This window comes from Diadema setosum, chromosome 10 (genome assembly GCF_964275005.1).
Source record: "Diadema setosum chromosome 10, eeDiaSeto1, whole genome shotgun sequence".
In the NCBI taxonomy this organism is placed as follows: domain Eukaryota; kingdom Metazoa; phylum Echinodermata; class Echinoidea; order Diadematoida; family Diadematidae; genus Diadema; species Diadema setosum.
In genome coordinates, this window is record NC_092694.1 from 8,426,381 (window position 1) to 8,450,947 (window position 24,567).

At 37.6% G+C, this 24,567-nt stretch overlaps 1 protein-coding gene across 1 annotated transcript in view; it reads left to right on the forward strand.

Moving 5' to 3' along the window:
• Positions 1 to 10,097: 10,097 nt before the first annotated feature.
• Positions 10,098 to 24,567, forward strand: part of LOC140233613 (acetyl-coenzyme A synthetase, cytoplasmic-like) — a 34,383-nt gene continuing 19,913 nt past the window's right edge. Inside the window, exons 1-3 of the mRNA XM_072313713.1 lie at positions 10,098 to 10,423; positions 22,048 to 22,139; positions 23,862 to 23,965. Coding sequence (XP_072169814.1) covers positions 10,098 to 10,423; positions 22,048 to 22,139; positions 23,862 to 23,965 — 522 coding nt within the window. The remainder of the gene's footprint in view (positions 10,424 to 22,047; positions 22,140 to 23,861; positions 23,966 to 24,567) is intronic.

Genomic DNA, 24,567 nt, shown 5'->3' on the forward strand with positions numbered 1-24,567 from the left:
TCCTTTATGACTAAAAGTAAAACATGGTACAGTATTGACCGATTCTGTGACGCGCTATGTGTATTTTTGGCATGGGCAGCGCCATTACGCGGTGTCTCAGCCGACCCCCCCTTCCCACTCCCCACCCCTCTCACGCGCGCTTAATGAAAAACTGATGCATGGTTGTTTTAGCCAATGGGCGTCTCGTACTGAGTGCGCGAATGCTTGCTTAGTGCGCGAACCTTTGTTACAAGTGCGCGATAAACATGTTGCCCGGGGGGTGGGGGAGAGCAGGGGGGGTCGGCTGAGACACCGCAATTTGAGCTCATGGCTGCGCCCAGTGCCATAAAATGTCTGCTGCCCTCAACGAACCCGAATCGGTCAATACTGTAGAAAGAATATTGTCTTCCATCTCTGTACCATGTACACTGTACATGTCTTACATGTGAAGATGCATGCATAAAATGTAAAATCTTCCTTGTTTCTTTCTATGCATTTAGTACAGTGTGCATGCGTGGGATCAATGTGCAGGCCTATAGCAGGTAATGATCACTACATCAGTGATGACAATTAAATACACATGTATTGATAGTCTGTAATAGAAACAATGTAATTAACATATTATATCACATATTATATAGTGTATCCATGCTGTCATAACTGTCAGCATTCAATTTGTACATTTACATACATGTAGGTATGTAACTGGTGTGCCTGAACAATTGTCAAATGCTACAAATGTATGCATGCCTAATAATGTGTGGAATAACACTGTAATAATAAGATATTCATTGGGTAAGGATAGAAATGCAAAATATTAACCAAAAAAGTTTGTATCTGCTATTAAACGTGGACTGGGGGACAATTCGGCCTCACTTTGACAGCAGGGCTGAGTTGTCCCTCTGGATTATACAGCACATTGTACAATGGTAGCGCTTTTAATTCTGGCTAGTTGTAGTTACGGGCCGAGTTGATACAGCATGCGCATCAAAGAACCGATCTTTGGCATGCATACAAAATGAATGTGCACCTATGTATAGAATATGACTATCAGGAACTGCAAGTAAATTGTCTGAAATAGGGCCGAGTTGTCCCTGAGACTGAATTAACCTGGATCCTTCTGGAATAAAAGTTGGTATACCGACTACTATTGATCTCAAACTACTCCAAAACAACTCATCATCTCAAATCGCGTCAGCCAGGTATATGTTTCTTGGTAGCCTCTTTCAATATGCATGATGTATTGCAAGCAGATATGAAGTAAAGGCAAGATGGGTTCTCTACCCTTTCCAGAACTATGTTTTTACTTAGAAAAAAAAAGTACTCCACTGTTTACAGTACAGTTGTAAGTACATTGTACTGCAACTTTAGAAAAAGTACATTCTCTTTCATCTTCCACTATTTGCAGTTACTTGTATAACAGTCCTTTCCAAGATATGTGTTTTGATTATTTAGACATGTACTATAGGGCCTACTTTATCATACGATCAATCCATCAATTGTTTATTTTCATGTATTTGTTTTCCATGAATTATAGCCAGTATGCAAACTGAGTTTTAACGCAGTATGATGAGTAGAAGCAGTTTTTTGAGACCTTAGTGTGATATAATCGAAGCACTTGATAGCTTCGTTTGTTTTGTTTTTATCGTGTACACACGTTTGTGATTTGCTGTACTGCTGAAATGTGTGTTTTTGTTGATATGGAAAGCAACATCAACAATATGTCGCAGTCGATATAAGAAAAAAAAATGGAACGTGAAAGACTGTCTTTAAAAAATGTGCGAAACACAAGTATATGTGTATTGTCTTCAAATGAATTGGTAGATAAGTTTCATCAGAATGGGACCTGATACATGTACCAGTGTATAAGAAAGTTTTGGAACTTTCATGTTTTCACAAAACAGTGGTGTACATTGTAAGCTGCTCCCACACATGCAGCTTATATAGATACTTACACTAGGTTGCGATGTGGCTGTCTCATGTACAGAGTGTACACAGTATACATTATGCAGGCATGATATTCCATAGATTTAAATCTGATTTCAGATTTTTTTTTTCTCAAGTCTATGCACATTTTGCTTTTTCCATGTATCAAAATCACCTAAAAATTTTGATTTCCAATTTTTTCAACAAATCAATATCATCCCTGATTATAAATGTATGTCATCCGTCAACCTGCACCTGCCATCTCAAATTCCTTAGAACTTTCAGTAAAACTTGTATTCGTCACACTCAATTTATTGTAAGAATGGTCAGTCATTGGGCATGCATGAGTGTAGATGTAATCATTAGGCTATTTTTGTATTCAGAAATCAGGATGGAATGAATTTCCTCTCTATATAGCAGAAAAGATATAAGATATACACAGATCATATTACATTTCATATGAATTTCGTGATTACTTGGCATGTAATTTCTGTTTAAAAAAAAAAATAGTGTGTGTGTGTGTGTTAATAGGCACACATCATCTGTGTGGTGCAGCAACCTCTGCTACAGCAAACACATCATTCTGTCTAATCACATCATTACCATGCTTGGTAGATCTAGATGGCATTTTGGATCTAGTCATTATATATATATCATGCTATAGTAAAAGGTATCCCAGCTTGGAATTGTTTAATATAGAAATGATATCGATGATGAGTTCACCTCTTGAACTACATGTAAATTATTTAAACTTTTTCATGAACTGAATGTCAAGTATGATTGTACAGTGCACTCCCTTTAAAACGAACATGGTTGTAAGGAAATTCCACCTGCAACAAAGTAAAAAATTCAGGCCACATCATTATCCACTCTATGCAGTTTTATTGTTTATTTGTTCATTTATAATGGAATTTCGATACAACAAAAGAAAACTGCCGGTCCCGCAGACATCGTTATAACAGGATTCCACTGTATTGACTTCACATCTATGATTTGATTTGCCATGTCTGGAAAAGCTGACCCTACTATGTGCACTTGTATGTATGTAGTATTGATCAGTTGTGTGCATGAAATATTTTCGAGTAATTAGTTAATTCTCCAATATGTTCCTATTAACCTTGGCATATATCATTATGGCTGCTTAGTAGTTTAAAACAAGGGTCAAGTTGGTCATGTATGATTACCTACGTATCCCCAACCCAGTTGAAAGTGATCAAGAACCTTATGTGATGTCACAGTTGTTTGTTACGCAATATATGTATATTTTCAGCTGACATTGTATGTTCCTGAAATCAAGGTAACTGACTGAAATTTTGCAGTTTGTCCATTTTTGTAAAAAACTGTGCCATTATTCATTGCCATGTCAAATTGTCTTCGGGACCATTCTATTTTCATGGTAGCTTTTTCAGCTTTAGCAGTGTTTAATCAATGTATGGTCTTCCTGCATTTGTACATAGCAACATCTCACCATGAAAAGGTCTCCAAGAATACAAAGTGGTCAATATACAGTTTATGCCATGATGTTTTGTGAAATGATTAATCTATTGTTTATATGTAATATTTGGGGTCAAAGGTTCACAAGGTCTATTGCTTACAGCCTGCATCAGACCTGTGGTATACAGTTTGTATGTTATGAGCACGGTTATGACGAAATTCGGTCATAACAAAGTAAAAATTCAGATCCCCCCAAATTATGTGAATTATAATCATATACTTTATTTGTCCGGCTATATCAAATTTACCACACTGAAAATGCCAGATCCACAGACTTTGTTATCATTTCTTCATTTTTGTTTTATTTTTTTCCCTTGTTTAATCCAGTGATGACTACCACCAAAATAAAAACCACTACCATTCATATGTGGATACTGCGAATAATACACATAGGGCTTTCAAGAATTAAAAAAAAAATCCCGTTTTAAAGTCAGAAAATGGATTTTTATGAATTGTGACCCTGCACCACAAAACCAACAAAAAGTCACCAGATGTGGATTTTTAGTTAAGGGCAGATTCTGAAAGAGCAGACTCTAAGCTTTGAAATGATGTATAACTCAATTCAAATGAACTCCCCTAACCTACCTAAATACTGGGAAAAAGCACACACTCTGGAAAAGTGTAAACTTAGAAAAGAGGCTTTGAAGTATAGGGTCTATTCAAGCGCTTAATCTTTCACTAAGCCGCACTAGATGTGAGATGAAAGGGACAAAACACAGGATGTCAACCACTGCAGCAACAACAATGAAGGGATTTAAGCTGAAATTGAGCATCTTTTATTCACACATTCTGTCCATGATTAATGCCAAATTTCAAAACAGTAGCATTATCCTTTCAAAAGTTATTAGACTTGAAAGTGAAGAGAGTACAAAGGATTTCAAGAAATGAAAAGGGGCCTCAAGACATACCTACCTGATCATTCTACTCTCCCCAAAAAAGGGGTTGTAGAAAAACTACTGAAAACACATTCGTATAATGAGCCCAAATTAAAGAATACTGAAGAAGAAAGATAGCTCTTTCACAAAATATGAAAAACTCAAGATTGACTTAGTTGACCCATTTCACCTGTTTTGAGTCCTCACATAAGATTAAGGGATGCGACTTTTTGTTTGTTTTGTGATGCATGGTCACAATTTTACGGTAGGTGAGTTTCCCTGCCATTGAAAGATAGTCTTGTATACATTCCGCAAAGATTGTGTTAAGACTCAGATATAAACAACATTATGTGTTCGGTAATGTAAAAGTTTTCAGTATTATCCATAAGTGCAACAAAAAACACCTATTTTGTTGGAAGTGTGTATAGCCTTTCCTGAATCAGATGTGCCTTAGACTTTAACCCCCGAAGTCTTACATGATGTAATTTGTCAATAGGAGAGTCGTAACAATATCATAATGTGCCTTGATTTTTGTAGCCCCTCCCCGAAAAGACGGGGAAAATTGTACAATTTATTTATGTCAGATTCAGAGCAGTGTCAAAGTTTGCCTTGGTATTTTGTACTCCCACCTGTTTCCAAAATGAAAACTTTATTCTGTACATTGTGTTATTAGCAGTCATAACAGTGTATCAGGCCCGAATTCACAAAGGTGGTACAATTGAAACCATGGTTTAAACCATGGTCAATTTGTATGGAGCGCCAAGTGTCGCAAGGCCTATTTTGTTTCAAATCAGTAATTTCATCGACAAAATCATTACTTCGTTGACTAAAAGTTAATTTCATTAACAAAACAAAATGATCATTTCGTCGACAAAATCACTGATTTCATAACGAAATAGGCCATGCGACACGTGGCGTTCCATACAAATTGTCCATGGTTTAAACCATGCTGCCCTACTTTGGCAAAAGGAAGCAAGTGACATACCATCCGAATTTGAGTTATTGATGTTTTCATAATTCACATAATGAGCTCTTCCAGGCCAAGTTTCATGCAGAGACACTCATCCTAATAAGAGATATATTAGATAAGACATCATGATAGTCCATTGACGTCAGTCGTCAGTGTAAATGACACATTTTGCTCTTTTACGAGAAATGTCACTTTTGTCACTTGCTTCCTTTTGCCAAAGTAGGGCAGCATGTTTCAATTGTACCACCTTCATGAATTCTGACTTCAGTGTCTTGATTTGCCCCCCCCCCCCCAAAAAAAAAAAAAAAAAAAATCATGTAAAATGTGTCACATCAGAATCATGACAACTTTTGTATCCAAGTCTTGAATTTGAATGGTTAATTGAAATAAAATCATGGAGACCTGCTACTGTAAGACATCAAGATTCCCATTTTTGTGTCCTGACTTTCTCATTACTGTGTAATTTTCGAAGTAATATTCACAGACACTGTATGTATGCAAACAACCACACACATACAAATCAATAGTTGCTGTATACTGTACATAAAATCCTCATGCACACTGTAGGCCATGTAACCAAATCTATCATACGTATCTACCATTTCAGTAACACACATATTAGTACTTCTCAGTTGTCACACTCCACCATGTCCTGGAAACTGTTTCATGAAAGAAATACATGTAACAATAACAGCATAGAATGAAGTGCAATACACTGTACTGTAACAATCCGGGCGCGGCGGAGCGTTTTCATAAGTCATCTCTCCCCTTCCACTTCCGGGTTTCTTCAGCTGACAAGCAAAAAAAAAAAAAGAAGGTCTTCTTATTGCGCTCACACTTCAAGATCTCTATCTATTTCTTTTTAGTGCCACTTACGTACTTCCAGGTCAAAAAAACAAAAGTGGGGGCGGGGGCCCAAAGTGATGACACCTTACGTATTCCTTTGTAGGGTGCGCAAAAAGTGTGTTGGGGGGGACTGAGCACCCCCCCCCCCCCCCCCCCGCGATAACAAGTTAAATGCACTTCATCAATATGTTGGTGGAACCTGCTGCCACAAAAAATGGGTTTTCCATGTATGCTGCAAGCATTAAAGAGGAAAAAAAATTCTAGTTGTACAGTAGTGCTCTAAACAATAATATATCATAATGCTTATGCACACATCCATCTAAATGAAGCTAGTTACAAATTTGGTATGTACAGCAAATTACATGAACACACACACACACACACACACACATACACATATATAGATATATATAATAATGTATATGTTGTTGTTCAACATTCTTTATTATATCAATAAACAATGTAACATGAAAGGCATATGTTGTCTCCTGGATTAAACAGGAGGCGCAAGGCAAAGACAAAGGACAATACAGAAAAACATGCAAATGCATCTTACCTAGTTAAAACACACTCGACAAGTACAGTTACATAATCACAAACAAATTAACCATAAAAATACATTTATACACAAATTAAAATATGCAATATTTGATTTCAAAACATACGTTTCTATCATAATGCAACTTTATCTCATTCTATATATATATATATATATATATATATATATATACTAATATATATATTATAACCCATTATGTCATAAAAGTGGTTATATAAGCTTATGTATAGAAATACACACATTAACATACATAATGAATATATGAAGAGTTTGTTCGCAAAAACCGATAAGTCCATTTTTGAAGATTTTGAAGTACGGTCTCTGTCATAAAGTACAAAATAATACCTTTTAAATGATATATTGATCACTTCATTTAAAGGTACATTTTTGAAGTTATGGCAAAAAGAAGAAAAATTTTCTTATTATTCTCTTTATTTTTCTTGACCTTTAATCGCAAATATCTCCATTTGGCATATATGGACTTATCGGTTTTTGCAAACAAACTCTTCATATATTTAATATATGAAGAGATTTATTGCAAAAATGAACTAAGTGCCATTTTTAAACATTCTAATGTAAGTCCATCATCAGATATAGAGCAAAAGTATTATGACTTTAATGTAATGATTGTTGTTTTTAATGTGGAAATAAATGAAATGAAATGAAATGAAATTAAACCTTTTGATTAATACCTCACTAGTGACATAACAAAGGATTTTCCAGAAGTTATGATTAAAGATATTCTGTATTTTCTTATTATTTCTCTGTTTTTAGCAGCTTTATCTACATGGATTTAGCTCGCTTTGCAAGAAAACTCTTCATAAACTGTGTAGTGTTGAGCAAGAAGTAATGTTTGTTACATGAATTTTTCGCAAATTGCAACTGGCATTCAATGCATACAGAGCAGGCAAGAACTTTCACATGCATTTTAATTTTGCAAATCTTGGCTCGAGAAATTTGTGAGATTGAAATGCATGCAAACATTTCCTATTTCACCGAAGAGTATAATGTACTTATCCTTACTACTACTTCTACTACTATTTCTATTTTGATTCAATTCGCTATGATGTATAATGTACCACATGTTTTATTCTTTTGCACTGTATCAGGGACAATTACCCTCCCTCCCAAAACACACACACATACAAAACCAATAATACCCCTGGCTACATACTGGTTAGCTAGTAATTAAGATTATGGTTAGATCTAGGGTTAGAGTTTGGGTTAGGGTTAGGATTAGGTTCAGGATTAGGATTAGGGTTAGGGTCGTGGGAAGGGTCTGGGATAATTGCCTATAGAGGGTAATTGCCCTGGACTCCTTTTGCACAAAAGGGTCTCATAGGCATTATGTTGACCTTGTTAAGATACCATATTTTTAACATCTTAGTGAAAATTTATTTAATAATTTGCCACGGTATGCCCAGAGTACATGAAGTGATCAAATGCTGGAAAATGTCTTTACTGGAAAGAAAGTCTTAAAACCTCTGTAAAATTGTACAATTGTATTCACATCATAAAACAATTCAGCCTTAGCTTGGGATAAAAATACAGAGAAGGTCAACAGTTGAGGTAGTTGGGCTGAAAATGTATGAATGTCTACTGCAAAAAGGGGCGGGAGATTGGATACAGTCACATCCAAACATTTATCATTGCACCCAACCACAAATGAAATCACTCACCCCCCCCCCCCCCAAAAAAAAAAAAAAAAAAAAATCAAAAAAAAATTTTCCAGTAGAAATTAACAGAAAAAAGTCCCACAGTGATTGGAGAGACCGTCCACCAATTGGTATGTCCTGTTTCTTACTTTGAATGAGTCCACTTTTGTGACTGTGGTGTGTGTGTGTGTGTGTGTGTGTGTGTGTGTGTGTGTGTGTGTGTTTATAGGCAATGATTGATTTTAGTAGAATGTTCTTGGTCTGGACTAAACCCCAGTATTTGATCCCCATTAGTGGAGAGAGACGTTTTACATTAACGTCCTTTTCAACCCCGGGATGTGCATAGGTGGGGACCTGGAAATATGGGAAAAAAGAATTAATAACAACCATGACAGGGCCCTCTGGAAACTGACCAGTGGCAGGACTGAGAGTAGTCTAGCTTCTGGACTCTTTTTACTCGTAGCGGTGATTCAGTGTACGCGACAAGACATAAATACCTTTTAAATGATATATTGGTCACTACATATAAAGGTATGGTACATTTTTAAAGTTATGGTCAAAAGAAGCAAAAATTTTCTTATTATTCTCTTTATTTTTCTTGACCTTTAATTGCAAATATCTCCATTTGGCAAATATGGACTTATCGGTTTTTGCAAACAAACTCTTCATATGCAACTGAATTCAATATGTAATCTTATAAATGAGTTGTGATTAATATGAATATCAACTTTTAGGGTTGATCACAAATCTTATTTGAAATTTTAAGCAGTCATCTTTTTTTTACATCAAACAGAGAGGTGTGAGGGATACACCTCGATGATTTATAGAGGAAATGTGATTCTTTACCATTGAAGTGAAAAGGTGACTGAAGATTAATATTTGAAGAGTTTGTTCGCAAAAAACGATAAGTCCATATTTGCTAAATGGAGATATTTGCGATTAAAGGTCAAGAAAAATACAGAGAATAATAAGAAAATTTTTGCTTCTTTTGACCATAACTTCAAAAATTTACCTTTATATGTAGTGACCAATATATCATTTTAAAGGTATTATTTTGTACTTTATGACAGAGACCATACTTCAAAATCTTCAAAAATGGACTTATCAGTTTTTGCAAACAAACTCTTCATTTTGTAAGGCAAATTGATACAAAAGTTAGGTACAGTGTAGGCCTATATTTATTGTGTCAGCGTTGTAAAGTCAAGACAATTTATACAGATTGATTGCAATTTGATATGGATCTTCATACAAATGGATGTTTGCTATTCATCGCAAGCTGAAATCAATTGCAAGTTTTGTGATAAATTATGTTGAACAGTGAGTTGAAATGTAGTGTTTTAGACTATCTATACTGGTTTACAAGACAGCAGTAAAGGCAAAACTCCCCATGCCCACAAGAGGACGCTCTTTATATTGACGACCCAGTGCCGTATATTAAAATACGGCACTGTGACGACCGTGGTGCGTCCATCGACCAGAATCACCCGACACTAGCGACCCAACCCTGGGACAGCGTGTGGCTCGCTCACCTCGCCTGATCAGCCGCAGCTACGCAGACCACAAAACCACCTGACTTGTACTCCGTTGAACTGCCGAGTCCCATGCATATGCGCATACCTAACGCGTTAGGCATTTCATTGCTGCAGCACGTATTGTTATCCACACGCTTGTACATGTGTAGTGTGTGTGACAAAGAGTCTAGTACGATATAACTAGATCAATACGAACACTACTATCCCGATCCCTGGTACCGTTGACCGTGTTGGCTCGATTTTAGAGGTGATTTGGCAGTCATGGCGAGCGAAAGTGGCGACCAAAAAACTGAGCTCTATAATCCCAACGGTGATTTGCAGAAAAATGCTCACGTAAAGTCGCTTCCACAATACAAAGAGCTTTACGAGCAATCAATCCAAGACCCGGAGGCGTTTTGGAGTGAAATAGCCAAGCAGTTTTATTTCAAGACCCCACCAACCCCGGGGAAATTCCTGCAGTACAACTTCAACGTCAATGATGGGAAAGTTTTCGTTAAGTGGTTAGAGGGAGCGACGACGAACGTCTGCTACAACGTTTTGGATCGTCATGTAAAGAATGGTTTGGGCGACCGAATCGCATTCTTTTGGTAAGTATTGTATTAAAGACATGGTAGATGGCTGAACAGAATGAGCTGAGCTATGAGCAAGCAAGCTCATGACTCACCACATCAAATGTCAGGTTTCTAGATTGTCTACAACACAGTAAAGTTTAACCTAACGTTATACTTCTAATCCTGGACCTGCCTGGAGTTATTAAATGTGAGTAGGGCCTAACACATTATCAGTCCGGGGAAACCAGCTCAACTTTGGGATATGGGCGGGGGGGGGGGGGGGGGGGGGGGGGGGGGAGGAGGAGGTGAGGGCCCGGGCTTGGGGGGGGGGGGGGGTCCCTGCTTAAACTGTTGAGACAGAAAAATCTGTCTGTCATCATGCCATTCATGGTCATGAGGAGTCTTTTAGGCATAGGCCTACTTGTGAAATAAGCCCCACCACTGCGTGTCCGTACTAATACAACGCCCTACACTGTAACAGTTACGGCCAATTTAACCATATTGATATAAATACAACCCTACCTAACCCTTAACCCTAAGTACTAACCCTAACCCTAACCCTAGGTAGTAGGACCTACCCTAACTGCGACCAGCCCCAACACGCCTCCCACAGTGTATAACTGTGTACACGGAGCGTCCCGGGGTTAGACCCACCCCCTTGCTTGCTAACGCACGGGTGCACGCGCACTGCGGTGGGGCCTATTTCACGATTTTGCCGTCTTTTATCATTTTTTGACTTTATCGGCTCTCCTCCAACTGCAGACTGCTGCAGTGTTGGTAACTGTTAGAGGGGATTCCGTGAACATGGTGAAGCCAACCCAGATCAGGTGCAGTCTCCATGAAACCTATCCCCGACGACCAGATCTTGCTCGATAGTCGACTGATATGGAATCTCTCCTCCTCAGGCACTCCTGAGCCCTGGCTTTCTAGTCTAACGTTAGCTGTTTTGTGAAAAGATAGACTCTTAATTGATTAGGCCTACTGACTAGTACTGTATAGTCTAGTCGCTACTTGCGTGTATTTCCTATGCACTCCCGGGTTGGCGAACTAACGATAGGCACTGAATGTAGTTCGCCGCCCATAGCGTGCCATGTATTATTAGCGGCTGTGTTATAAACACACCTCAATGTAGGATGCGTTGTGCATCATCTACATCATCGTGTTTAAAAAACTTTGTTAATCTGCCACCTGAAATCCATTCGAAATCAAAAACATTCTCGCATGAGTCGTAAACAGTGCTGGGCCACTGTGGTATTTGTTTACACAGGTGCGTTGGGCAAATTTGGGTTAATACCTAACTAAGACAGCCCAGTCGCTGTACGTACGTAGCGTCTGGTCGGGCTAGGTTAATACCCAAACCGAGCAGCGCATGCAAATTTGAGTCCCTACAAGTGGTTTCACGCACTGCAGGTTCGATAGTAATTTGATATGTGTTGGATGCCTTCATATGATATTATGTAGATAAAGGGGGTCACTAATTACTGTGTTACAGAGGACATAGCTACAACATTATGTCCTTTGTCCTTGACAAAATTATTAATATCTATAATGACTGTAGGACCATTTTGTCAGCTATCTTTGCTGTATCTTGTGTGCTCTCCCTTTGTTGTCTGTCTAGACCTTGTATTAATTTGCAGTAGTTTGCTTTTTAGCACTGCCTTGCAGTCTAGCATGTATTTCAGTTCAGTTGTCACCCCCATGGTCATTGCTTCAGATACAACAATATGAATGTACCTAGTTCCTCTTGATCAGTTTTGTCACCTTCATTCTTTCTTCATTTACTCAGCTGTGTGTTCATTCATTCTGTCTCACTCTCACTCCTGATTCTTTTAAAGGCACATAGACCCGGTGGTTGCGGGGGGCACTGTTGGATGATACTGCTGATCACCGTTGGCATGATACGAAGTGTGCCGAAATTGAGCAGTCATCAAGAGTAAAGCGCGTAGGTGTTGCTAGGTAACTTCGCTTTAATTGTCTTCTGCTTGTCACGCAGTCTGTAGTGATGCGCGCTTCTTAGTATGACGTCACAGAAGAAGTTTGCTGAACCTGTCATCATCAGCCGAATCATGAGCCGAACTGTGATCGGACCACTGACTACAGTGGATCGGACTTCTTCGGACTCCTGGAAATGGGTCACAGCGTAAGCGCCTAAGAGGAGTAGATCTACATGTACATGTAGCATTGGTCTCTGTAAGAAACCTGCGCTGTGCGCCCGCGTAGCATTCGACTTAACCACCGGGTCTATATAATGCCTTTAAACAGTTGAGCCCAGATAGCTCTCATTATATGATCACCCCTCCTACTTCTATCATTCAGCCAATACTCTATTGATTCATTCAGTTAATACTTTGTCACCTTCATTCAATATTTTGTCACCTTCATTCTTTCTTCATTCACTCAGGTGTGTTCATTCATTTCATCACACTCCTGATTCTGTAGTTGAGCCCAGATACATGTAGCTCTCATGTGATCACCCCTCCTACTTCTATCATTCAGCCAGTACATGTACTCTATTTCAATATTGTCATTCAGTCAATACTCTATTCCATCCCAAGGAGGGGATCACTACCGGTAATTAACCTGTTGCAGAGGAAATGTTAAATGATGACCTAAAAAAGGTCCACAAAAATCTTTAACTCCCAATCCGTCTGTTAGTGCTACTGCACCTTCGATGGTTTCTACACAGTTTCAAATACAGATTTGCTGTACAGGCAGCCACCAGATGCACACATAGTATGCCTTGCATGCACTGGTCGTTTGCTTGAAAGGGGCATAGTCCCGGTAGTGTAGAGGGCGCTGTTGATGATACTGCCGATCATCGTTAGCACTGATACGAAGATTACCGAAGTTGGGCTGTCATCAAGAGTGAAGTGTGTCTGTGTTGCTAAGTAACGTTGCCTTCGTTGTCTTCTCTGCACATCGCGCAGTCTGTAGTAATGCCAGGGTGCGTGCATATGTGCTTGTTAATATGACATCACAAAAGAAGTTTGCTAAAGCTGTCATCCCCCTCAGCCGAATCATGAGCCGAACTGTGATCGGACCACTGACTACAGTGGATCGGACTTCTTCGGACTCGGGAAATTGGGCCAAAGCGTAAGCGCTAAAGAGGAGTCGATAGCGTAGGTCTCTGTAGGAAACCTGCGCCGTGCGCCCGCGTACGCATTTGACTAAAACACTGGAACCATGCACCTTGAATTGTGGCAGTGGGGGATGGATGAAGGAGGCATACAAATATTTCAGTGATTGTTGTGGCTAAGCTAGAATTTTGAAAAATTGGAGGTTGTCATGGACCTAGCCCAACCAGACTATGTTGTGACTTGCTTTGTGGCGATAGGGCTGTGTATACTTAGTACGTGGACCCCATTGCTAGAAACTGAATACGAGTATGCGCAACTTCACACCAAATGCAGGTATCACCTGGAACTGTTCATTTTATCAATATCAAAGCAAAGTCACAAAGTGTACTGTACATTCATTCGTGTAGTTGGTACCCCCAACAATTTTCATGCCAGCACTGCCCGGAAGAGTTTTGTTACTTTCAGTGCATTTCAGTAACTGTAGTGCAAAATGCAGGTACATTGTACAACCAGACTGTAATTGCTGAAAGTACCAGCGTACATGTTCATTACCTGTACAGGTAATATTCATTTTCTTCTCCGTAGAATAATGCAAGGCGAGTACATGCACAGACTATTTTCTGTTTTTGACAGCAAAAAAAAAAAACTCAAAACCAAACAACATTTAATTTAGTAAATCTTTTTTTTTTTTTCTTTTTTTTCTTTTTTTTTTTGTTTGCAACTCATTGACTTGCCTTCATCACCATAAATCAGTTCGGGAAACCCACTCACAAGGGGGGCCCCTCCTTATAAGTAACCCGTCCCCCTTATAAGTAACCCCCGGGGCACCCCTTATAAGGAGTCTCCACGCTTTTTTGCAATGCAACGCGAAAATGAAAGGACTGCGGCAATTCGCTTGATTATGTCCATAAAGCTTCACAAGTTTCCTAGTTACTCACGAAATTTGAGCAAAATCGGTTTGAGGCATCATATCTAAAATCATGGATTTAAATGCGATGTCAAACGACCCATGCGAATGCTGAAATGCGAGCGATTACTGGCGTGAGTGTCGCCAGGCGCGGCGGCGCGGCAATGTTTGAGTGCAGACGTGGCGACTGACCTCCGTACTCAGTCGCCACGTCTGCACTCAAGCATCGCCGCGCCGCCGCGCCTGGCGACACTCACGCCAGTAATCGCTCGCATTTCAGCATTCGCATGGGTCGTTTGACATCGCATTTAAATCCATGATTTTAGATATGATGCCTCAAACCAATTTTGCTCAAATTTCGTGAGTAACTAGGAAACTTGTGAAGCTTTATGGACATAATCAAGCGAATTGCCGCAGTCCTTTCATTTTCGCGTTGCATTGCAAAACAGCGTGAAGACTCCTTATAAGGGGTGCCCCGGGGGTTACTTATAAGGGGGACGGGGTTACTTATAAGGGGGACGGGTTACTTATAAGGAGGGGCCCCCCTTGTGAGTGGGTTTCCCGAACTGAAATAAGCACTGAATTGGTCAGTGTTAATAGTAGTAGCGGTTACAGTTAAAAGAAATCAGTGGGCATCTGAGCAGGAAATTTACAGCAACCCATGCATGCCAAACAAGTGCAGGTATTCGGGGAGTAAAACGTGAAAAATTGAATTGCTACACTGTATTGGTTATATTACAGGCACCTGGCAATGTTTAATGCAATGGTTTGCTATTTGGTAGCCAATGTTGGATTGTAATGAAGTCTTTGAGATGCTGAAACATATGAAAGGGTTTACCATTCTGTATCAAACCTTTTGCTAGTCCAACTTGGGCTGGGCCCTAAACCCCCTGGATTGTCTTTGAAAATCCAGTAATGAATATATTCTTCCTTTTTACTGAACAGTTTAAAAAACATGTGTGTACTATTCTACAGTACCTTTTCTTGCCCAAAGTACTCAGTCAGTCCGCAGCACCCGATAATTCGCTCGTATTTATTCAACTCGTATGCAAAAGCCCGCTCTAGGCTTGCATACGTAATGAGCTGCGTAAGGGGATTTTGTCCTTGGGCTTTCGGCAACAAAAATACACCTTATGTTCACAAATTTGGTATCAAATTCAAGGAAAATATGTAAACTATCATCACCTGTTACTCAAATTATTGTAAATGAAAAATATCATAGCGTAATTAGAGCTTGAAAAATGAGGAAAAAAGTAATTCCTGCAGTACACGTTCAAGACGTCAAAAAAATACCAAATTCACCTTGCGTCTCAATGAAAATGCTTTATTTGGTAGTCCATCTCCTAATCTTTGTATCCATGTAAATATCTTAACAATTTGTTGCTTAATCCGGTCAGGAACCAGTAAAATATACATCGATGTCAGTGCTGATCAGCTTGAAACCGTGCAATCTCAAGGGGCAAGTCCAGCGTCACGGACATTACATTTCAGACATTTTTTGACACTTTATGAGGTTAGTTTTAAAAGAGAAAACATTTATTTGAAGCTAATACTTGGTGATCGCACACCACTCATCTAGATAAAACAACACTGTGAATATAGGAAAAAAATATACAATCGTTGTTTAATTATGCCAGAAAATGTTGTGCGTCACGGACATTACATTTTTTGGACACAACTCTTTACATGCCAACAAATAGTTTACAAACTCTGTGAGTTTAATCATCTTAATAAGACATTTTTCCTTTACAATGAATGTTTTGATATTGCTGTAACATATTTTAAACAAATTCAAATTAAAAAGTGTTTCAAATGACAATGATGGAAAGAAATCTGGCGTCACGGACATTACATTTTGAGCGTCACGGACATTACACTTTTGTCCACTTATTAAAAACTGAAATTAAGGCTAGTGAAAAACTATTTTTTCTACTTTTTCTGAAGCCAAATGACTGTAGGGTACATAAAGATACTTTTTAGTCCATTCTGTGAAATAAACAATGTTTTTCAGTTTCCATGGCAACAATAAACAACTCAATATTATTTAATAAATGTATATAGATATGGTGAAATGAAAGTACTTTCACAATTTAGACTATTCTACATGGTATGTCTTCTACTGTCATTGAAGCAATCCCTAAAACTTAAACTGAAAAGAAAACTCAAAGAGAAAAGTCTTAAAACGTCACGGACATTACAATCTTATGCACTTTGAAAATATATGAAATATCAGTCTGTTACTTACTTTCTTTTTCTTTTGTTCTCATTTTTTCTCATTTTTTAAAACATACAATGCCATGAAATAAATCATGTCAACTTTAAACAATTTCTCTGAAATATTTATGTCTTCTCTTTTCACCTTCCAAGGTAAAAATAAACATGTTGTGTATATGAATGATGCAATGTAATAATACAAAAATGAATGATATCAAACAATGGCTCAATACTGACAAATGAAACAATCTTCATTTATAAGTAAATCATAACATGAAGAATACATAATCAGTAATATTGATATTTATCTCTGATATTCGAATGATATTGATGATACATGTACAACTTTCTTATATGCATAGGAACAAGCCTATGGATGTTACAGATATTATACCTTTGATGAACCTTGAACATAATAAGTGATTAACTCTTTGTTTAGTTCTTTCTGCTTTTTTGTATGAGCTAGCTTTACAACATATAACATTTCTTTGATACATGATTTTCTTTAATAAGTGGCAATAATAAACATGAATGTACAATCATGGTACAATACAGACTAATTTAAGTGGTTCATTATACCACAAAATTAAGTACAGTTAAGAGAACACATAACCAAAGCAAAAAATGCCTAGATGTAATTCTTCTACAGGGTAGATTGTGAGCTACTGCTACTGCTATTTTGTAAAAAAGTTTAGTTATTCAGCTTCAAAGTTTTGTTTAAAGAAACATCTATTTCGATTGTCCATTGTTAGAGAAGACAGACACTCAATAATCTGTCTTCTCGATGAAAGACTTCTTCATTGCTATAGACGAACAGATTAGATGTACCCTGTCTTTTCATGAATGTAACAGTACATCCATCTCCATGAACTGCAGTGATTTGAGAAACAAAATATTTCAATGACTTTTTAGTTAAGAACTTGACTCAAACGAACGACCCAACTGCAGGTTGGTGAGATAATGAAAGTAGAAACAGATTAAAGGCAAGGGTAAAGATTTGATGAACAAGGTATTACCCCCCCCCCCCATACATGCCCCCCCCCCCCCCACACACACATTCACACTAACAAAGAAAGATTACAATGTACAGGCAGTATTAGAAAACTTCATCATTATTAACAGGTATTTCTAAATTTTTCATACTTCGTAATGTCCGTGACGTCTATGGGATTTATAACATTGTAATGTCCGTGACGCATTTTACTGGAAAAGTATTCATGTGTTTCAAAATTTAATTGATAGTCTTGTGTAACAGATTGATTAATAATCAGAAAAACATTGTTTAAACACAAAACTTCAGCATTTTTAAGAAGTATTTCTAAATGTTTGATACTTAGTAATGTCCGTGACGTCTATGGGATTTATAACATTGTAATGTCCGTGACGCATTTTACTGGAAAAGTATTCGTGTGTTTCAAAATTTAATTTGTAATCTTGTGTAACACCATATTCTAGCTTTGCAAACCAAATTTTAACTTACTTGGATCAATTTAAATCTCTGTACAAAAACTTTTATACCTAAAACGTCACGGACATTACACTTTCAAAAAGGTAGAAATCACCAAATTTCAATACGCTGTGATTTTCTTAATATAATATATTTTTGAAAAATTCTTTTTGTTTCATTTATTGCGTTCCATGGACAGTAGAAAAAAAAATAAAATGCAGGCAAGATGGGCTTAAACATTCTAATTTTTCGCTCTTTAATAAAATGTGTGTAAAACAGTGCTTTTGAGCACTACATTCAAAATGAAGCTAAATTTAGTTTGACATGGTAAAAAAATCAGTTTCGCTAGATTTTCCCCAAATTTTCTTTATATTTATCTAAATATAGGCTTTTCTGAATACTTTGAACATAAATTCAGTTAAAGTCTGTGAAATTTATTTTTTCACCCCGAGGTAACTTTTTTCATGGACTTGCCCCAAGAGTAAGCTCTCTCATTGGACAGCGCTTGCATTCAGCGCTTGCATTACGTCATTACGCTGCTACATAACGGTTTCATGCCACTTGCGGTTTCTTGGCACGCGTGTAGTTCAAGCGCTGAATGCAAGCACTGTCCAATGAGAGAGCTCTTTCGCGCCACTGTACACTTTGTGTTGAGCATACTTCCGGCTTATGAGTGAATTTTACAGACATTTCAAAACGGAAAAACTAGTATAAATCATGCATGCGTCTCCTTGACTCCAATATATGATGAGCATCTAAGTTTCCTCTCTACGAAAAAATCAAAATCAGAAACAACAGTTTCTTAATCCGGTCAAGAACCAAAAAGGAACTTTAGACGACAAAATCTTCCGTGAAAAGCAGGTGAAATTTACGCAAATTCAACTGATTATATATCTAGTCGTGATAATCTTCCACAAAATCTTCCGTGAAAAGCAGGTAAAATTTACGCAAATTCAACTGATTATATATAGTCGTGATAAGATCCGATGTTATACGCAAATTTAGTATCAAAATAAAGATCAAAGTCTGAAGAACAATTTTTTACAGACATTTCAAAACGGTAAAACTAGTATAAATCATGCTTGCGTCTCCTTGACTCCAATATATGATGAGCATCTAAGTTTCCTCTCTACGAAAAAAACAAAATCAGAAACAACAGTTTCTTAATCCGGTCAGGAACCAAAAAAGAACTTTAGACGACAAAATCTTCTGTGAAAAGCAGGTAAAATTTACGCAAATTCAACTGATTATATATAGTCGTGATAAGATCCGATGTTATACGCAAATTTAGTATCAAAATAAAGATCAAAGTCTGAAGAACAATTTACCGTGACTTGTAGCCATGACGAATGTATACAAGTCGCTACACTGTGAAAACCATAGCCCTATCAAAGTCTCGCAAAATCTCGCACGACGAGACACCTTTTGACCGCAAAGATCGTCAACGAGAGTGCTGAATAAATCTTGCCGGATCGGCTCATTAGCATACGTGCTGCGGACTGACTGTACTGTCGGTAATTGTACAGGATACATTGGATTTCTTCTGTGTGGTACAATTTGAAAGAGATTGTAGTGATGAAGAAATTCAAATGTACAAATGTAAACATTTCAGTGGTCATATTAAATAATACAAGCATGATAATAATTAACTCCCCTTGTGGCGATATTTAATATACAAGTAGGGTCAAATATACATATTTCAGTTTCCAATAAAAGTGAATGCATATCTGGAGAAATAAGATGTTGTATCATGTACACTGTTAGTTATGTGAATGTTAACTTTTTCCAACAGCTCAATTGTGGGCAGGGTACACAACAACATTGATGTATGCTTATTACAGTTCCTAATTTCCATTTTTGTACTGCTGTGTACACATCACTGATCAAGCTGCATCGTGGCTGCAAACTGCACAGTGCTTATGAGTACTGGGTACAGTGAGTAATCAATGTTTTTGGCCTTACTGCCAATTAAGTGACTAAATTGTCTAGAGGGTCAGCAGTCCCTGGAATCAATTATTTGTCATCAGGCAGTGGCAGTGAGTGATAATAACACACTCATAATTAGATTCTGTATTACACTGTGATAATACATGCTCGCTATGTTTTGTATGCACATTATAATGCAGGTACATTATGTGTATTGTCACACATGAAGCAATGTACGAGCTTGTCTCTTCATTTGATTTAGTTTTATTTATTTTTACACTTAACATTCATGCATCCACCCAGAACATATTTAATAACATTCACACAAACAATCTTTTGATAATGAGCTCTACAATTTACAATGCAGTGGGGCCTGTATAAAGCAGGATTGTGCAATGGTGTACAAATTATGTAGCTTGATGAAAATAACACTTCACAGACCTTGTAGGAAATAAGGCAAAACAAGAAAAAGAATTGTTGAGAGGGATTACAGTATATTCATGAGGTTCTTTACTTAATGTAGTAAGCTTGAATTGTTGCAACTTACAGACTCTATTAAAGAAAAGGCCAAGCAAACATGTACAGTATGTGTAGCCCCTACTTCAGTTTTTTTTAATCCAACAAAACTTTGTTTGAAAATGAAATATTAAATCAACATTTTGAAGAAAAAAAGATGAGTACACTATTGAAGACTACTATTGATCGTTTTAATACTTACATGTACAAATGTATGAATTCCAATCAACATACGTAGAAAAGAAAACATACACTCCAAATCATAAATATGAATGTACATATTGTATCGGGGTTCATTGTTAGACTGTGCACCCATGCAAAGCAAGGTGGAGTTGAGGATGATCATTTCTGCAATTGAGTTTCCATACAGTGGGTTCCTCTCTGTATTGCACATATATCTGTACATTACTATCCAAATAGTCGTATGCCTTCTTCTTCTTCTTCTTTTTTTTTTTTACATAAAAAATTGTGTTTGAGGTCAGTTCAGTGTAGAATGAGGTGAGTTCTGTGACAATCTATCCATTGCATAAATTATCAGTCAGTTCCCTATCAAAACAACTCAATTCAAAGAATGTCATGATTTTGAATGTACATTGTACAGTCATTGCTGAGTAGCTTGTGCTGAAAAAAAAAAGGAAGAAAAATGAAAACAAAAAAGTTTAAATGTTACACAATGTTCCACAGCCAGTCAGAATTTGGATTCGAGACCCAAGACTGAGGAACTGAAAAATGAAAAACTGTTTGTCAGACTGTAAACACAAGTGGTGTGATGTCTACCTTTTATCTTAAGTGTCGTACCGTTGCTGACACCCAACACGTGTAAATGTCCTGACAGGCATTGTATACAGCCATCATATAATACACAGTAGATAGCTCACCTGTTTTTATTATTTCTTTTAAAGCTCTAATTAGAGATCAATCAATATTTGTTTAAGATTTTAAATACTGTGACTTGATTTTGCACGGCTCAGGAGAATTATGCTTCAGTAATCTCTTTGAGAGTTTACCGCTTAAGTGTAGAGGGAACATTTGTTCCTGCAATTTGCAGTACAAATTTGCCTTTCAGAAGTAAAGATTCTGAATCAATATTTGCACATGATTACACATTAATAATGGGGATGATATAGATTTCTAATCTAAACATGTTTGATTCAATTCTGAACTGAGAATAAACAGACACTCTATGCGGGGTCTCTTTAAACCTTGAAAAGAATAATTAACTTCTGATTCATGTATAGATAACCTATCCAGTCATTACGATAAGTTGTGTATGCAGTAAAGGAGGTGCCAGGCTGTTGAAAGTGCTGACACATTGATAATTTATGGCACAGCAAAATTTCCTGAGAAATTGACGAGTACGAAGAGAGAGAGAGAAAGTGTGTGTGTGTGTGTGTGTGTGTGAGACAGAGAGAGAAAATACTCTTGAAGAAACATATAAAAGAAATTTACTGTTTCACAGTGGTATAAAAGCTTTGTTTAGAGTAGATCAATTTACTGTAGTAGTGATAACCAAAACATACAGCAGTGTATAAAGGCATGTTATCATGTATATCTCTACTCCTGCCATACCCAGGGAAGGCAATGACCCGGACGACAGTTCAAAGGTCACATACAAGCAGCTCCTGAAGGAAGTATGCAAGTTTGCCAACGTCTTGAAGAACCATGGTAAGTGTGTGCAAGCTGGTGTTTCTCTCTCTCACCCCCCCCCCCCCCCATCAAAAGGGAGCAATGTCCATGGGAGGACTCTTTGCTCATGTAACACTTACAACTTCCACCAGTACTTTAAAATAGTAAAAATATATTGTAAAACTAGAAAAGCACTTGCAGAGTGCAGACCTCAGCCAAGCAGCTCATTCCACCCACATACACACATGCAGTATGCTGAAAATGGTCCTATTACCCAATGATAGAGAATCCTGTCTAGTGTCCTTTCCTATTAAAGAGGAAAACCAGTCCAAATATAAGTTAGTCTGATAAAAATGAATTAAATCTTACGAGCTCAATGGTAAAAAAAATTACCAAAATTGGATGAAAAATAAGGAAGTTAAATAACATTTTGAAGTATTGCTAATTTCTGCAGAACAATTGTACAGTGGATATGAATATATGCAAATGAGTGAGCTAACCATGTCATAACCTCAAAATTTCCATTGATCGTGTAAAAAAAAAAAAAAAAAAATGATGAAAATTCAGTGTTTCTGTCACTGCAGTCTGAAACATGATGTTATTCCTGGTTGAATAACTTCATAATAGTGATCAGTTAGATACTGTATACAAGGATTTGAGCCTCAGACGTAATTGTGTTTGGGTGAAAAACTGGAAATTTAAAAATTTTGTACAAACCATGTGGCATGTTGTGAGGGGATGACATGCTCACTTTGCCATTTGCATATTCATATTGACCGTTCAAGAACTGTTTCTGGAAAAATAGTGAAACTTCAAAATGTCATAATTTGCTTAATTTCTACCCAATTTCGATCAAAATTGTACCATTGAACTCATAATATTTCAGTCTTTCTTATCAAACTGACTTTTTTTGGACTGGATTTTTCCCGCTATTGAAAGTAGCTTCTTGCTGCATCTCTCAAACACATACTCAGTGCACATACATGTGTGCACACTTCAAATAGACACTGCTTTTTTTTGAAAAATTCCCATATTTGTTGGCCCTATTTCCCAATGATAAAGAATTCTCCCAAGAAATAAAAAAAAAAAGAAGAAGAAAAGATCAAGACCATGATCCGAATAACTACCCTATTTAGATCATACAGTATATCTGTTCCTTGTGTCGTTTTCAACTTTTCCTGAATTAATTAAAATTCGTTCCCAACTTTCTTTTTTTTTAAAATTTATTTTGCAAATAGAGAGACAGACAAACCAACAATGACAGAAACATAGAACCTCCTTGCATTTTTACTGTTGGAGTGAATTAGTAGTTTGCGCTTGTTAGGCTTAAAATGGGATATGCCCATAGGACTGGGCAATGCTTGGCTACTATATGAGGGACGGGCTTTGTCATACTAAAGTTTCACTGTCGTCCTAATACAAAATATCCATTTTGAAGCCAGAATCCTATTATTTGTATTGAATCACATTTACAGAGTACAAGGAATAGAGATGTGTATGTGACATATATATTTGCAATTATTCAGTTTCGGCGCAGAGCAACATAAAGAAATTTCTCATTCTTTTACTAGTAGTGATAGTTCATGTTTTTATTTTGTGATTGTCATTACCATGATCATCATGATTGTTAAAAATAATTGTTTTCGTCATACATGTGCAACCTGAATATTCTTTGGATGAAGAATTTAATTCAGAAGGGACAAATGCACAGAATATGTCAACACTAGCAATGGCATTTTCATGACTCTTTGTATTCCACAGGGGTGAAGAAGGGGGACCGTGTGGCCATCTACATGCCCATGATTGTAGAGCTGGTGGTAGCCATGTTGGCCTGCGCCCGTATCGGAGCCATGCACTCCATCGTGGTAGGTGACCTTCTTTTGGAGTCTAGGGAATTACCCCCTGGGCAGTTACCCCAGACAGTAATCGTAATCGTAATCGTAATCCTGAACCTAATCCTAACCCTAACCCAGACTCCAATCTGGGGTGGGGTGGGGTGGGGTGGGGTGGGGGGGGGGTTATTGCCTTCGGGGGCCCTGATATGCTACTTTTGGTATTGAAGGAGGAGTCCAGCCCTACATTCAAACTAACTGGTGGTAGCCATGCTGGCCTGCGCCTGTATCGGAGCCATGCAATCCATAGTGGTAGGTGACCTTTTGTGGTCTAGGGCAATTACATTTGTACCCCCTGGGCAATTACCCCGGATCCTTCCCCTGACCCTAATCCTGAACCTACAATGTAATCCTAACCCTAACCCTAACCCAGACTCCAAGCCGGGGTAGGGGGTGGGGGTAATTGCCTCTGATATGCTTTGGTATTGGAGGAGGAGTCTAACCCTACATTCAAACTATCATTTAGTTTAAAAAAAAAGAAGAAGAAGAAGTCAAACACAAACAAAAGTGACAATTTCGTCACAGAGAGAAGAATGAAAAAAAGTTTGGGAAATTTTTCAATTGTGTATGTTTTC